Source organism: Fundulus heteroclitus, chromosome 9 (genome assembly GCF_011125445.2).
Source record: "Fundulus heteroclitus isolate FHET01 chromosome 9, MU-UCD_Fhet_4.1, whole genome shotgun sequence".
Lineage (NCBI taxonomy): Eukaryota > Metazoa > Chordata > Actinopteri > Cyprinodontiformes > Fundulidae > Fundulus > Fundulus heteroclitus.
The window spans coordinates 10398832-10413169 of NC_046369.1; the positions used below are offsets into that span (position 1 = coordinate 10398832).

The 14338-nt window shown below is 39.9% G+C and overlaps 2 protein-coding genes across 2 annotated transcripts; one reads left to right on the forward strand and one right to left on the reverse strand.

Moving 5' to 3' along the window:
- Positions 1–679: 679 nt before the first annotated feature.
- Positions 680–8202, reverse strand: LOC105938314 (mediator of RNA polymerase II transcription subunit 26). Its single transcript, XM_012880006.3, has 3 exons — positions 7865–8202; positions 2776–2850; positions 680–2688 (listed from the first exon to the last, which is right to left on the reverse strand). The coding sequence occupies exons 1-3, from the start codon at positions 7934–7936 to the stop codon at positions 1255–1257; spliced, it is 1581 nt and encodes a 526-aa protein (XP_012735460.2). The 5' UTR covers positions 7937–8202; the 3' UTR covers positions 680–1254.
- Positions 8203–10604: 2402 nt separating this feature from the next.
- pex11g (peroxisomal biogenesis factor 11 gamma) lies at positions 10605–14338 on the forward strand. Its single transcript, XM_012880002.3, has 5 exons — positions 10605–10827; positions 11541–11738; positions 11822–12000; positions 12902–12970; positions 13881–14338. Exons 1-5 carry the CDS (start codon positions 10765–10767, stop codon positions 14107–14109), a joined length of 738 nt encoding a protein of 245 aa, XP_012735456.2. The 5' UTR covers positions 10605–10764; the 3' UTR covers positions 14110–14338.

Here is a 14338-nt window from a genome sequence, read left to right on the forward strand (position 1 = left end):
AACTTTGCCTTTGGAGTGAACCTCCTGAATTGTCGTGACAACTTTTGAAGACCTGAGTGAAGTTGGCCCCCCCAACCTCTTCAAATCAGACAAAATTGGTGCCAAACGTTTGTGCTACGTTTGTGCTGGTTTGTGCAGCAAAAATTTTCGTTTGTGCCGCTATCATTTTAAAGATATAAACAAATGTTTTTAGAGGTCATCAAAGGTCAACCAGCCCCCCCACCTTCTTCAAATCAGACGAAATTGGTGTCAATCAACTCGACTCCGTTTGTGCTGGTTTGTGCAGCAAAAAATTTCATTTGTGCTGCTTTGGTTTTGAAGATATTAATGAAAAGGTAAAGGTGAAAAGGTCAACCAGCCCCCCCCCCCCCCACACACACACCTTCATCAAATCAAAAAACGTTTGTGCTACGTTTGTGCTGGTTCGTGCAGCAAAAGTTTTTGTTTGTTGATTGACACCAATTGACACCAATTTCATTTGATTTGAAGAAGGTGGGGGGGGGGGGCTGCTTGACCTTTGATTACCTCTAAAAACATTTGTTTATATGTTTAAAATGATAGCGGCACAAACGAAAATTTTTGCTGCACAAACCAGCACAAACGTAGCACAAACGTTTGGCACCAATTTTGGCTGATTTGAAGAGGGTGGGGGGGCCAACTTCACTCAGGTCTTTTGAAGGACTTAATGGCTCGATATGACCATGCATGCTGCTTGAGATGTGCCTTAAAATACCTCCACAGTTGTGCCTCCACGTAACTTGAATTTTTGTGAACTAACCTCTCAGGGGCTGCCATGATATCTGTGCTTTAAAAATAGCTTAAAAGCATAGCAATCTAAGCGTATGCAAACTTCTTTATCTGAGGTTTAATCTGATTGAATGTCAGTCGGCGAGGAAACGATGGTAATATCCGGCTTTATCCACGGAGGCTGTGAGGAAATTTGCATGCAGAGTAAGATGTGGTCACTGAGGACGTGTGTGAGCGCTCATATTTTAAAGCACTTGCAACTGAACCCACCAGGTCTGAACATAAAGGGAATAACATTAACTTTACGCATATTACATTTCAAATGCATCTGTGTCGCTAATAAGCTCCGAAAACATAGACATCTGTGTTCGTCCTATAAACTCTTGCCAACAGGAAAACCGTGAGAAAAGGCCTTAACAAACTTACAGAACAACATAAAAAGCACACTCAGATAAAGGCGTTTTTTCCCAAACATTTTGCAGATTTAATTCACAGCGGATCCGGGTTCTAGTCCAGACAGACGTACGGCAATATGTTCAGTCTGCTGTCGTCTCCGTGTGGATCTAGAGAGATGCACTCCGTCCAGTCGTACCAGTTACCCTGCGTGTCGTAGCATCCGTTCACTCCGGACCAGCGCTGCCCCTGCAGCCGCTTCAGGTCGGCGCTGCTGATTTCTCTGCCCACTCCGGGTAACTCCTTGGCGGGACGTTTCGATGCCAGAATGCGGGTTTCGGTGACGCTGCTGCTCACGTGGGCCGTCGGTGTGTGGAGCCCGGACGACGACAGGATGTTGCTCTGCTGGCTGAGGTACGACTGGATTATCTCACTCCTTGACAGCTCTTTCCAGTCTGTCTGCTGAAAGGGACTGGGAGGAGGAAGAGGAGGAGGAGGAGCGGGTTGACTCTGCTTCGACGGTTCTGACGACTGTAGTCCAGAGACTTCCTGCTTTCCAGGAGAATCTTTGGGGCAGGCGCGTTTAATTTGTCCTGTTGATGGGTCGAACGTTATCCGTCTTTCTTTTAACCTCGCCGGGCTGCCGCTGTCTTCTCTGATTGGCCCGTCTAGGTTCAGAACGTAATCTTTAGCCCCGTGTTTTTGTCTTTTCTTTCTCCCAGCATCGTTAGCAGCATCCTCATCAACCAAACTGACAGACTCACACCTGGAGTTGCTGGTAGTCCTGCTACGAGGCTCCAGATGTGCAGACCCTGAACGGTCTGTCCGAACACTGACCTCCGCGCCTGGACCGGCGCCGCTTTGTGTTTTGGAAACCGCCTTTTTAACCACAGCTTCTTGCTTCGGATTCTCGGGAAGCTGCAACGGAAAGCGAGGGCCCCTGGGTTGATGCTGCCCCCCGGAGGCAGGTTTGTCCCATCCAACTTGCTCGACGGTGCTAGGAGGCTTGCTGTGCACAGAGGCACTCGGGCGAGCTTTGACAGCATGAACAGGGACTTTATTTGCCACGTTACTGTCCAAAGGGTTCGATGTTCCCCTGTCTAGCGGTTGCTGTGTGTGAATATTTGCAGGAAATTTAAAACGTCCCCCTAATCCAGTGGAGGGGAGCTGTTTGGAGTGTTGCACTGCGTCATGGCGAGTGGGTTTGGGTTTCTTTGTCGGCAGGAGATGACCCTCTTTCAAGTCGCACCGACGTTTCCTGTTGCCGATCTGCTCGAGCTTCGGAGAGCAGTTGTTGAAGTCACTTCTGGCCTTTAACTCTGGGCCCGTTTTACTCAAAGCCGCGGGAGCTGCTGGTGGGGAGGAGCAGGGAGGAGCGCCACCTTTGGAAGACCATGATGCACCAGCGAGTCCTTTGCCGAGCAAGCCCCCCTCCGCCGGGTCGATTAGTCTCTGCCAGTTCCGAAGGAGCCTCTTGGCTCTTTTCGCAAGGTCCTCGTTCTTGGTCTTTTTCCGGATGTCGTTAATCAGCTTCCCAAGGCGTGTCTCCTAGAAACAAAGCATCAATACCGCATGTAATTTGACTTTAAGTGGCTTTAAACCCTTTGGGGAACAGATGTGCGTATTCTAACATACCTCCAGGACCTCTGTGGTGACGGGGTATTTCTCCAGACTGGAAATCACTTCCACCACCACCATCATGTTGCGTATCTGCCCCAGAAGACAAACGTTTACAAGTGATAACCACCATCATAGGTTGCTGGTTGTAAAACAGTCTCTAAGAAGGCGTGCTAATAAAAGATGATTCATTTGTGATTCACAGCCATCATTCTCAGACATCATAAAGCTGCATCTCAATAAACTGGGATATTACTGAGTGTATTTATTTCAGTAACTTAATTCAAAAAGTGAAACTCATATGGAGTCAATACCCACAAAATGATATATTTCAAGCAACTAATATTAAGCTTGATGTTCAAGGCTGATGGCAAATATTAATTAAGAAAGGGTTTTAAAATAGTAATAATAATAGTAAAATAGTAATAAAATAGTAATAATAATAGTACTACTATTACTCATTACTTAAAAGCAGCTCTCAGCACATTGTTCTTCATCTCCCGCCTTGACAATCCTCTAAAGGTTCACTTTGGGTTTAGGTTTAGGCGAGTATGACAAAGGTACCACCATCACTGTGGAAATTTCACACTGGACCTCGAAACAACGCCAGCTCTTTCCCTCTCCACTCACAACTCCGCTCTTCTTCCCCGCCCCGGGACCATCATTTCCAAAACCAAACATGAAATTTGACTTTTATCTGAAAAGAAGATGATGAACCACTGAGTTAGAGTCCAGTCCTTTTTCTCCTACTCCTTCGTCTCCGATTCCGTGGCTTGACACAAGGAAAGCAGCAGTTGTGACTAGGGCTGAAGAATTAATCGCATTTTCAATATAATCGTGATGTAAAAAAAAACGCAATTTCCAAATCGCAGAGTCTGCAATGTTTGGCTATGTAACAATTAGGGAATTAGACGCATCCTTTAGGTGTCAGTAAAATGTTTGAAGTGGTTTTGCCTCCACATGGAAGTCAAGACAGTGAGATAATCTAACTTTTTTACTTGTTTTAGAGTTTATATAATCATACATATCATTAAGTTCTGGTCAATCAGTTTCATACATAGACTTGCTTGTTGGTTGCACTTTATGTTCAACAAGGATCGCTGTCCAAATCAATTAAAAGCTGTTCTCTTGAACAATATTCTGATTTATAAAAACATTAAAAGTACTTGTTTTAAATAGTCCTTGTTTACAAACATCTTTATCTAGAGGCCATTTTGGTTAAAATATATTTTCAACCAAACGCAGAACGCAATCATTTCTGCTCCGAGTTTAGATGCTGCGGGTCTTTTAGTAACTAATCCGCACGGAGAGGAAACAAATTGATTTGTTGTTTTGTATATGTTTAAAAAGACATGATAAATTGAACTGGGGGAAAAAAATCCCAATAAATTGCAATATTAAGATAAAAAAATCGCAATTAGATTATTTTCCAAAATCGTTCAGCCCTAGTTGTGACCCTGGATACATCTGTGGGTGTTTGGCTCTTGAAGCTTTGTCTCCAGGCACAGATCAAACCTTGAGACTCCTAAAAGGGCTTTGTTTCTCGGGCTGCATTTAACCCCGTTGCTCTTTTTTTTCTTCCTTCCACTCAACTTTCCTTAATATGCTTGGACAGAGCACTTTGAATAGCTAGCTTCTTGTGTAGCAATTTTATTGTGGCTTATCAACCAACCTCTGCTGGTCAACTGTCAAGACCCTTTTTTCGTTTTTTTTTTTTTTTGGATTAAAATGTATTTTTATTGGTCTTCTTATCATTGATTTATTTGATTTTAATATTACTGAACTGAATTATTGAAAGCGCTAGTTTTAAAAGATAATCTAATTTACTGAAAGTCACCAATAGGTCAAATGTATTCCTGCGGGAACAGAGGGGCTATTAGAACAAGAACGCATTTGCATAGATTCAAATCTACACCTGCCATTCTTGAAAATATGTACTGATACTGGTTTCAGGCTCAATATGACAAACACGGACGAGTAAAATGCAAATTTAAGCTCACAAGAAAAGGGAAAAGTTTGAAATACAACCTAAACTAAACTAAACGTTCTGTCAGAAATCGGTCCTGGGTCAACGTACAACAGAGGGTTTAAGAGACAGGAGGAAAACATTACTGCTGAGTCACTGAGCTGAAAATGAACTCAGGGATTTAAGGTAACCTCAACCTGGAAATTACACGCAGAAAACACACCCCGTAATGGCTTACGTGCAACAGCATCAGAATGATTAAGGCAGAGGATACCAATGATTTCATTGTGTTTTTCTATGCATTATCATCCTTAGATCTGGTGAAATCCACAAGTAAAAACAGCTGGATGTCCCAAAGTTAATGCAATTAACACTCTGAGCTTCCAGTAAACAGCATGATTTCTAAGATGAATGTTTATGGACATAGCTACTTTTCATAAATACACCTGTAATTTAGAAATACATTTCTTGTAATATTAAATATTGTTTAAATATCAGATATATTGATATCTGATAAATAGCAGATATATTAAATATCTGCTAGTTATGAACAATCATGAACAGGGCTGTGCATAAGTTTTAAACCACCTCTTTTTTTTTTTTTTGGTACCAGAGCCCTTCTCTTATTTTTAGAGGTGTTGATTTTACTTCTTCAGCCTTAGCAAAAGGTACTTCAAATGTGTTTTTTTCCTTTAAAACTGCTGCTGCTTTCTTACTGATATCAACTCTTTGAGTTTTCTGTCGGGCCACAGGAACGCGTTGAGGTGTGTGCTTCAGAAAAATTTAAAAAGTGACAAGTTGCAGAGAAAACAAAGAGCTAGGCCTAAAATATTCACAGCAGTCACGTATTTAGAAATAGGGCAAAACTGAGTTCACCATCTACTGTATGACAAGTTCTGAGCTAATAGCTTCTTGGTGATAACGTTTGTCGGTGCAAAAACTACTAGTTAGTGTTTCTCAAAATGTTTACTTTTTCATAGATTTACCAAAAATCAGAGATACAGCCATACTAGGGAACAGCCTTGAGGTATGAGATGTGCTATGAACTGGTTATTACAAAACATCACTTTTGATTGTCACCTTAAGACTTGAATAATTAAATAAAAATGTCAGACCATATTTTTCTTTCTGTTTTAAGTTTTTAAACTGAAGTGAGTCTGATTTTTTTCTCTCATCACGCCTGAAAGAAACCCAGAAAAACTAGATGCTTCACAGAAATAGCTAAAAGGGAACACTATTTGTGAGGAAAAATAAACAGTAAAACAAACATGTATGCAGCAATTTCATAAAGGTTTGTCCAGCTAAGTCCTTCAGGTCCCACCCGTCCCCTGTAACATCTGGTGTACCTCTGGGATCTGTCCTCAGACCCCTACTCTTCAACATTTACATTCTTCCCTTTGGCAATTTTTTTTCATCAGTCTAACGTTAATTTCAGAATCAGAATCAGACATACTTTAATAATCCCAGAGGGAAATTGCTGTTGCTATTGCCGCCCACGCTGACGACACTTATTCCGTAAACCCAATTCTATGCTCTCGCCCTCTTCCCTCACCTCCTGCTTGTCTGAAATAAAATATTGGCTCACTTCAAACTTGCTAAAAATGAATGGCAATAAAACTGAGCTCCTTCGTATTGGAACAAAAGCACTATTTAAAAAAAAAAAAAGACAGTTTTTCTCTCTCCGTTGACAGCTTATCACGGGTCAAGAGCATGGGTGAGCTATCAAGCTCCCTCTCTTTCATCTCTCACATTAATAACATCATCCGGTCTGCATATTAATGTGATCTACTTCATGTCACCACCTCCTCCCGCTTCCTGATATCCTCCTTCCCTGTCCATCACACTGCTCCTTCTGTTTGCCTCAGCACCATGGGGAGCAGAGCTTTCTCTCGCTCTGCTATCCAAACTCTGGCTTTTGACACTCTGTTCCTACTCAATTCCAGACTTAAAACCAACCCATTCAAGACTGCTTACTAATTGTGACTGAACTGCTCCATATGACTTATTTGATGTGGGTTTTTTTATCTGATTTTATTGTAGTTGTATTTTTTGTTTTCATTTGTACAGTGAAATTGAGTTTTATGAATGATTCTTATAAATAAAATATATTATTATTATTATTATATTATTATTATTATACTATGCCTATTGGTTTATTTATTAATATTATTATTATTATTATTATTATTATCATTATCATCAATTAAATATACTTATTCGTTTATTATTATTATGTTTATACTTATTCATTTATTATTATTATTACTATACTTATTCATTTATTAAAGATTATTATTATTATTATTATTATTATTATTATTATTATTATTATCAATTAAATATACTTATTCGTTTATTATTATTATTACTATACGTATTCATTTATTAACTATTATTATTATTATTATTATTATTATTATATCTTAAATGCCTAATTTGCAGTCTTAAGAAACTTAGGTTTTAACAACCTGCTGGCAATAGAGTCCAAAATGTTTGAATTTCAAATGTACATAAACCCAAAGGGTAAAAAACGTTAATCCCTTGAGTCCTTTAGAGCTAAATCAATTATAGTTCAGGTTCTCGCTCTCAAAATGTATTGCTTGCATATGCAGATTTTTGGGAAAGACAAAAAAAACAAGAAAGAAAAACTCGAGAATTTGCCTTGTCATTCGTCAGGTGAGATGTATCATAAACACCTGTTTGTCTTCTCCCTCCACTGGAACTCTTTATTCTTTTTAAATTATTGTAATTGGTGGATTTGGCTGTGCAAACAAATAACCAAATTACAGTACTGGCGTTAATAACTGCTGTATGAGCTGTGCTATCAATTTCTTAGTGAAATTACATAGAGCAGCACCCCTGGCCTTCGTGAAAAGGGGTGTTATGTAATTTATATAAGGCTGACGCTTTAACAAAGGCGCCCCTGTTTAAAGTCTCTGCCATCATTAGACCCCTCAGGACTGTGTAGCTAGAATTGCACCATCTTCCTCCAGATAAACCCAGGCTCCAGCATGCCCGGTTGCTTTCAGGAACTTTTGAAACACAGCTACTTCTGCAAGGAGCCTTCTGAATTGTCTCGGAGCCCCATTGTTCTCCCTCCTCCGTCCACTTTCCTCTGCTTTTAAACCTGCATAAACTCACGTTGCTCTGGCCGTCGATGGCCTGCAGCAGTCGGTCTCGCATCACCCGCGGAGTGGCTGTGGCCGCTGTCATCGCCCGGTGGTGTCCTGGACCGGGACGGACTCTGACACCAGCAGGGTCTCCCCCTCCCCTGACAAAAGAAGGCTTCTGGAAACCTCCACGACACACATGGACCAGACGGGAGAGCTCCTTAAAAAGCGGACATGTTGTCTGACGACGCTGTTATGTTTGTCTTCATCCCCCGCCGTCGCCTGCTTTGATGGGCTGGAGGACAGGAGCCGTCAGTCCGCTGCAAGAACACCGCCCGGCTCCTCGGCTGGCAGCCTCCGCCTCCTCCTCCCCCGGTTCTCTGATCTGGCTTTTTGGGAGAAGTACCTCCGAACTGCATGATGGGAACTATTTACGCACCCGCCGCTGGATGGTTGGCGTAAAATACACGTGTCGAGCACGAGACATCGGAGACAGACGTCAACTCTGCATTCGTGCGTCAGTCGGCCATGTTGTGAGTGGCATGTTCTACTGGATAAACCTGCTTATAAACAAATGGGGTTTCTGAATAACAATAATAAAAAAAAAAACCACAAAAGTTTACATCCAACTGATTCTAATAAATAACTGTTGTTTTCGCAATAAAATGTGTTGATTTTAGTGTTAATATTGTGTCAGGTTCCAACACTTAAAACATTCATTAAACAAATAAAAAAGAAGAGAGAAGGTTAAATCTTGCAAGGAGACCAGCAGAGAGACATGAATTCCTTTAGATCTCTCCTCTGTTCTGAAATTCACTCTGCTGCAGCTGTACTTTTATTATCTCAAAAAGGGAGGGCCCTAGTTTCATTTGCACAGCTTAAGGAAGGGGGAAACATGCTTTAGTGTGACCTTTGACATCATAAACTAGCAGTTTCAGGTATACAAAACAACCTTCACAATTGACCATTCAGTGACCAGGAAAGGAAGGATACACATATAGATGGGTGCAATTCATCACAGATAAAATAGAGCCTTTAAACAACAATCAACATTTATGGTGAGGCTGTTTCTTGCACCAGGTTTTAAGGTTCAGAGAGAACCTTAAAACCTTTTCAATAGTAATGAGTAAATACATGATAAATGCTATAAACATGTACAGAAAAATAAAACATATAGAATAGTAAAAATAATTCCATCATATTAGTAATCACTGAGATGACACTGAACATTGGTCATCAGTTGGCTTAGCTACTTTGTATTATTATTATTATTATTATTATTATTATTATTATTATTATTATTATTAGTATTATTATTATTGTTGTTGTTGCTGTCATATCTGTCACATTGTATTGTGTAATTTAGCATTTTCAAAATAGTTTTTATGATTAGAACAAATGTTATATGGTAATAATTATCGCACAGCATCTGTTTTCTGTACTTCTTTGCTCATGCAGGGTCGGGCCTGGTCCCCACCTTCAGTAGTTGATGGGTGAGAGGTGACATGTACCCAGTCCATCACATGCAAAAGCGCATCATGCACTACATTGTCAAAAATGTTGCGTCACCTGCCTTCACACACACATAAACTTCATGACATCCCAGTTTTAACATAAAGGTTTTTAATGGCATTCCCACACACTTTGCTTCATCAAACCTGGGTTAAAAATCAGGTCATTAGGGACTCCGGGGAACTTGGCTGCAAACTGAGGTAATATAGCTATTTCATTGAGGTATGTTGCATCAGGGACACATCTAAACGTTTCAGCACACCGGACTGGAGTTGAAGACCCCTGGTATAGAATAAATAATTCTCTCATTTTAATCACAAAATTTTGTAGCAAAGCAGGCTACCCTGAAAAATTTACCAGGTAGGTTACACTAAACGAGTTATCTTCATAAACCTGAGTAACCAGTAAGTATTCTACAGCTTAAATCAACTATACCCGAAAAAGAGTTAAACAATCTTTAACGAGTGGATTTCTTCTATACCCTAGTATACAGGTGGACAAACCTCCATGTAGCTTAAAAAGAAAACCATCAGCATTAAATATGGTCACAAGAAGAATCATCGATACTTCTGCATGTAGTTTAGGATGTTATATGACTTATTCTTATATTCTAAATTATTCTTAGGGAGTTCAGACTAATGAAATTTAATACAAGTCCTGAGAACAGATAACAAGATGTCTCCTGATATTATTTACATATTAAAATACTCTGTCACATCATAATTGTACACGCAATATAAAGAAAACCCTTATTAGGTAGAATAATCTACATGACCCACTTTTAGCTAAAAAAAAAAATCATTAAACGTTTTTTTTTTTGAGTGTATTAATTGTAATTAAACCCAGCTCATTTGGCCTTATTTGTGGATTTAAATGAAGTGTTTCAAAGACAAAGGTAACTGGTTGGCTATATTTGCAATAAGAAAGACATGTGAAATAGAAGTAATCGGGGACCATTATAGCGAATTCTAAAAATAACCGTATTGAGATACATTTTGATTTATTTTTTCTTCTAATTTAATCTAAGAGCTGTACTTCAAACATTCTTCTTGTGGCCATAGAAGACGTAGTAGGGAAGGGTATGCCATTGATTGGTCTGCTCTGTTTAGACAAAATTGAAGCAAGTGAAGTTTAATTTATTATTCGCCGTCGTAGACCTCCCTCCATCTGGCTGCAGACTCTGGCTGGACACACACGGCAGCTTAGGTTGCATTAAGGGTGACGATAGGGATAGGGTATCGAAGATCGTTTGCTCTGGTCTGACGGAAGTAGTTCCTGTTTCAAAGTCCAGCTGAACGTTCAGTCAGGGTGCAGAGGCTGTCCTACTAAAGTGTGCATCAGAAGCTACAATGTTGAAGAGAAGCTAAAAGTATTAGTGCATTAATCTGAGCGTGTTTGTGGCGGTGTGCGTGATCGGACATGCAGCAGTCTGTGGAGTCTCTGGTCCGACTGCTGGAGTCATACAGAGGAAGAGACAAAGTTGTGAGTCTTCACCAAACCCCGTTTATAACGGAATGGTGTAAAAGCATGCACTGCGTCTGAAATCGTTGTGCAAATTAATTTATTTCTTTACTGTCATTTGTTATTGAATAATCTATTATAGTAAACTACCTCTGAACTATGAATTTGAATCCGTGTCTACGACATATTGAGTTTATCACATAGCCTAAATTTCTGAATATAAATTGGATTTTTTTTAAATAAAGTGCCTTATCACATTTGTTGTGAGTCAGCGAAATATGAATAAAAAACCTGAATTGAAATAAATTACTCCGACAATAAACAAAATGCATTTTTTTAATCAGCCTTATTATTACAGTAGTTCTAAGAAAGGAATATGGATGATAGTAGATCTTAAGGGGTAAGGCTTAATACATTTTCACAGCAGCCTTGTAAAAATCTGGCCATAAATCCGTTAGCATTACTGTGACCTGACCTTGAACAGATTCGTGCTGAAAAATCTTCTAATGTGGCTGAATGGAGATAATATATTTATTTAAATGAACAGTAGTAGTGGTAGTAGTAGTGGTCTTTATCCTGATCTCAAAAGTGACTATAGGTCTTTAGGTAATATCTCAAAATCTCTTAACTAATTAAAACATTTTATATCGTTGTAATGATCAGTCAAAATGTGTCTGATCCCGTTTTTGTGAACTGACTTTCACACATTTTTCCCCCCCCTTGCTTGTCTGTAGATCAGGACGGTCTGTTATGGCTCTCAGCTGGTCGGAGGAGTTCTTACCCAGAAAGCAGAAGCAGATGTGTCTTCAAAGCGACTTGGGAAAAGTTTGCTGCTGTTCTCTGCTCAGCTCAGCCACTGCAGGACCGTGTTGAGGCTGTTTGATGATCTCTCAATGCTGGCGTACTCCCAAAGCTATGGCCTCGGTGCTTCGGTGATTCATAGAAAAGTTTCCTTACTTGTCCACTCAAGTCAGATCATTCCTATTAATCCTGACCAGAATTTTCTTTGTTTCAGGAGGAAGATGCAGGCGTTCGCTGGATATCGGTGCTGACAAACGTGGCTGACCAACTCTACTATCCATGTGAACATATCGCCTGGGCCGCAGATGCTGAGCTCGTCAAAGTGAAGTCTGATAAGTGGTGGCTGCTCAGCACGGTGCTGTGGGGGGCCTCGCTGTTCCTGGGCATCCTCAGGTGAAAACACATGCGCTCAAAGTTCAGGTGTTGTCAACTGAGTGATGTTTTAACTGCGTCTATCGTTCCGTCTGTTCTCTATACTGAATTGTTCCTACACAGTCCCACGAGACTAACAATTGAATGTACAAAGAAATTCATACTTATTCCTCCTAAAGGTCTCATGTTTCAGTTTTACTCCCAGAAAACGTGTGGCTTTTATGTATAAACATCCCAGTACCATGTTCAATAAAAATAATATTATTAGTAATTTCATTTACAAGTATGTTCCTGAAAGTGAACTTAAAGTCTGAGTAAGTTCTGGAGAGTAACCTGAAAACATCTATAGTAACCTGTACATTTAGAGTAAGTTCCAGAAAATAACCTGTAAGTTTTGCCTATTTACTGGAAAGCAACCTGCGAGTTTCAGAAACGGACTTGTATGCTCTGAAAAGTACCCTGTAAGCTTTGAAAGTAAAATGCAAATCCAAGGATGTTCTTAATGAGTGCAGTGTAAGTTTTGAAAAGTTCTGGTAAAACACCTGAAAGCCACTTAGGAGTATGTTTCAGAAAGGAACCAAAAATAGGATTTTAAGTCCCAGAACATACGCTATCGTAATTTCCTAGTAAATTCAGGAGAGGTCTGAATGTTCAGTAAAGTAACCTGTATCTTCAGAGTAAGTTCCAGAAAGTGTTCAAGCTTCAGGTCAGTAGCTTATATGTACTGTGGAAGTTCTGAGAAGTATCCTGCAAAATCAATCAACCTAGAAAAAAATCAACCGGAAAAAAGTGAACACTGTCTTTTGTAGCTATGGGGCAGGAAACCTGCTGAAAATTAGGTTTTGCAAAAAAGTTGCTCATGATAGCTAGAGCCAAATGAAAGCTAAAGTAAACGTTTTGGTGTAAATTTTTATTTCTCTAGGTCCCTTCGTGTTCTGCTGTTGTTGAGGAGGAAGCTGAAGAAACACGACTGGGATGGAGGAGGCAACAGGTGCTTACTTAGCGTATTAAATATTTCTTTAATTTCTTTATTTGCAGTACTGATGTGTGTTAGCTGTTCACAAGTCGATATTTACATGGAATTTACACACAGTAGCCAGCATAGTTCATGTTTTGAAAAGTAACCCTTACCCTCATAGTAAGTTCTAAAAAGTTTTGAAGATTTGACTTTGACTTGATACAACCTGAGTGATCTGATGTCTTTATGTTGTTTTAGTGGTCTGTCAACCGCTCGGCCAGCCCGTTTGAGCCTTTAACAAAAATAATTACGTTTTTTTTGTTTGTCACTCTAGTCCAGGGGCCTGCAACCTTTACAGTCTAAAGAGCCATTTTGCCCACAGTCCACTGGAATTAAACTCACTCAGAGCCGCAAATGTTGCCTGGCCTTTTGAAAAAAGACAAGTTATAAGTTTTGATAAAGATCTACTGTAGGAAATATGTTGTCATCGTTAAAGAAACGCCCTTTTATCTCTATTCTGAGGTTTAAAAAAAGAAGATGGACGGGATGTTGATATTTCTGGATAATGATGTAAAAAAAATAGTTTCCAACATAATGAAGAAACATTGATTTAAAATTAAATATTACTGGCACTTTTAGCATCATTCAGTTGTGAAAATTAAATGCAATTATTCCAAGAAAAAAAACTGCTAAGACATGCATTTATTATATGCATTTATTATCATTATTACATTTAAATACCATAATAAAAACAGAGCCACTGTGGACGGCCCAAAGAGCCACTTGCGGCTCCAGAGCCACAGGTTGCAGACCCCTGCTCTAGTCTCATTCATGTTTTTTCTTTCAAACTAAGAGGTTGAGACGTGGCTCTGTCTTAGAAATACAAAACCTTCCAACACATGAAACTGTAGATCCCAGTAAATCTGCGCATTCTCTCCTGCAGACGGTCTCACCTCCGCAGGCAGATACGAGGGGAGCTGCTCTCCATCCTCAGCAGCATGGCGGACCTCGGTAACGCCATTCACTGGATGCCACCAGGCTTCCTTTGGGCGGGACGGTTCCCCAGCTGGCTGGTGGGCTTGCTGGGCACCACCTCCTCTCTGATTGGTTTGATTCAGATGACGACCAGCAGCAGTGAGCTGTCAGACAGTGCAGGGCCGTCTTCAGAATAATGAGGAGCTGTTAATTGAATGAATTGTGAGAGGTGGTGGACAAGAAGTCCTTGTAGGTCTTTGATTTGATCAGATCATCTATTTAGAGTAATTTCTATCTGGACTTCTCATGGACTGCTTCCTATAAGTCTATCTATTTAAAATATTTTTTGAAATCATGAGATTAGTCTTTGTTTAAATACATTTTGAAATGTCAGTTGTATGAAAGTAGCATTTAAAAAAATTATTG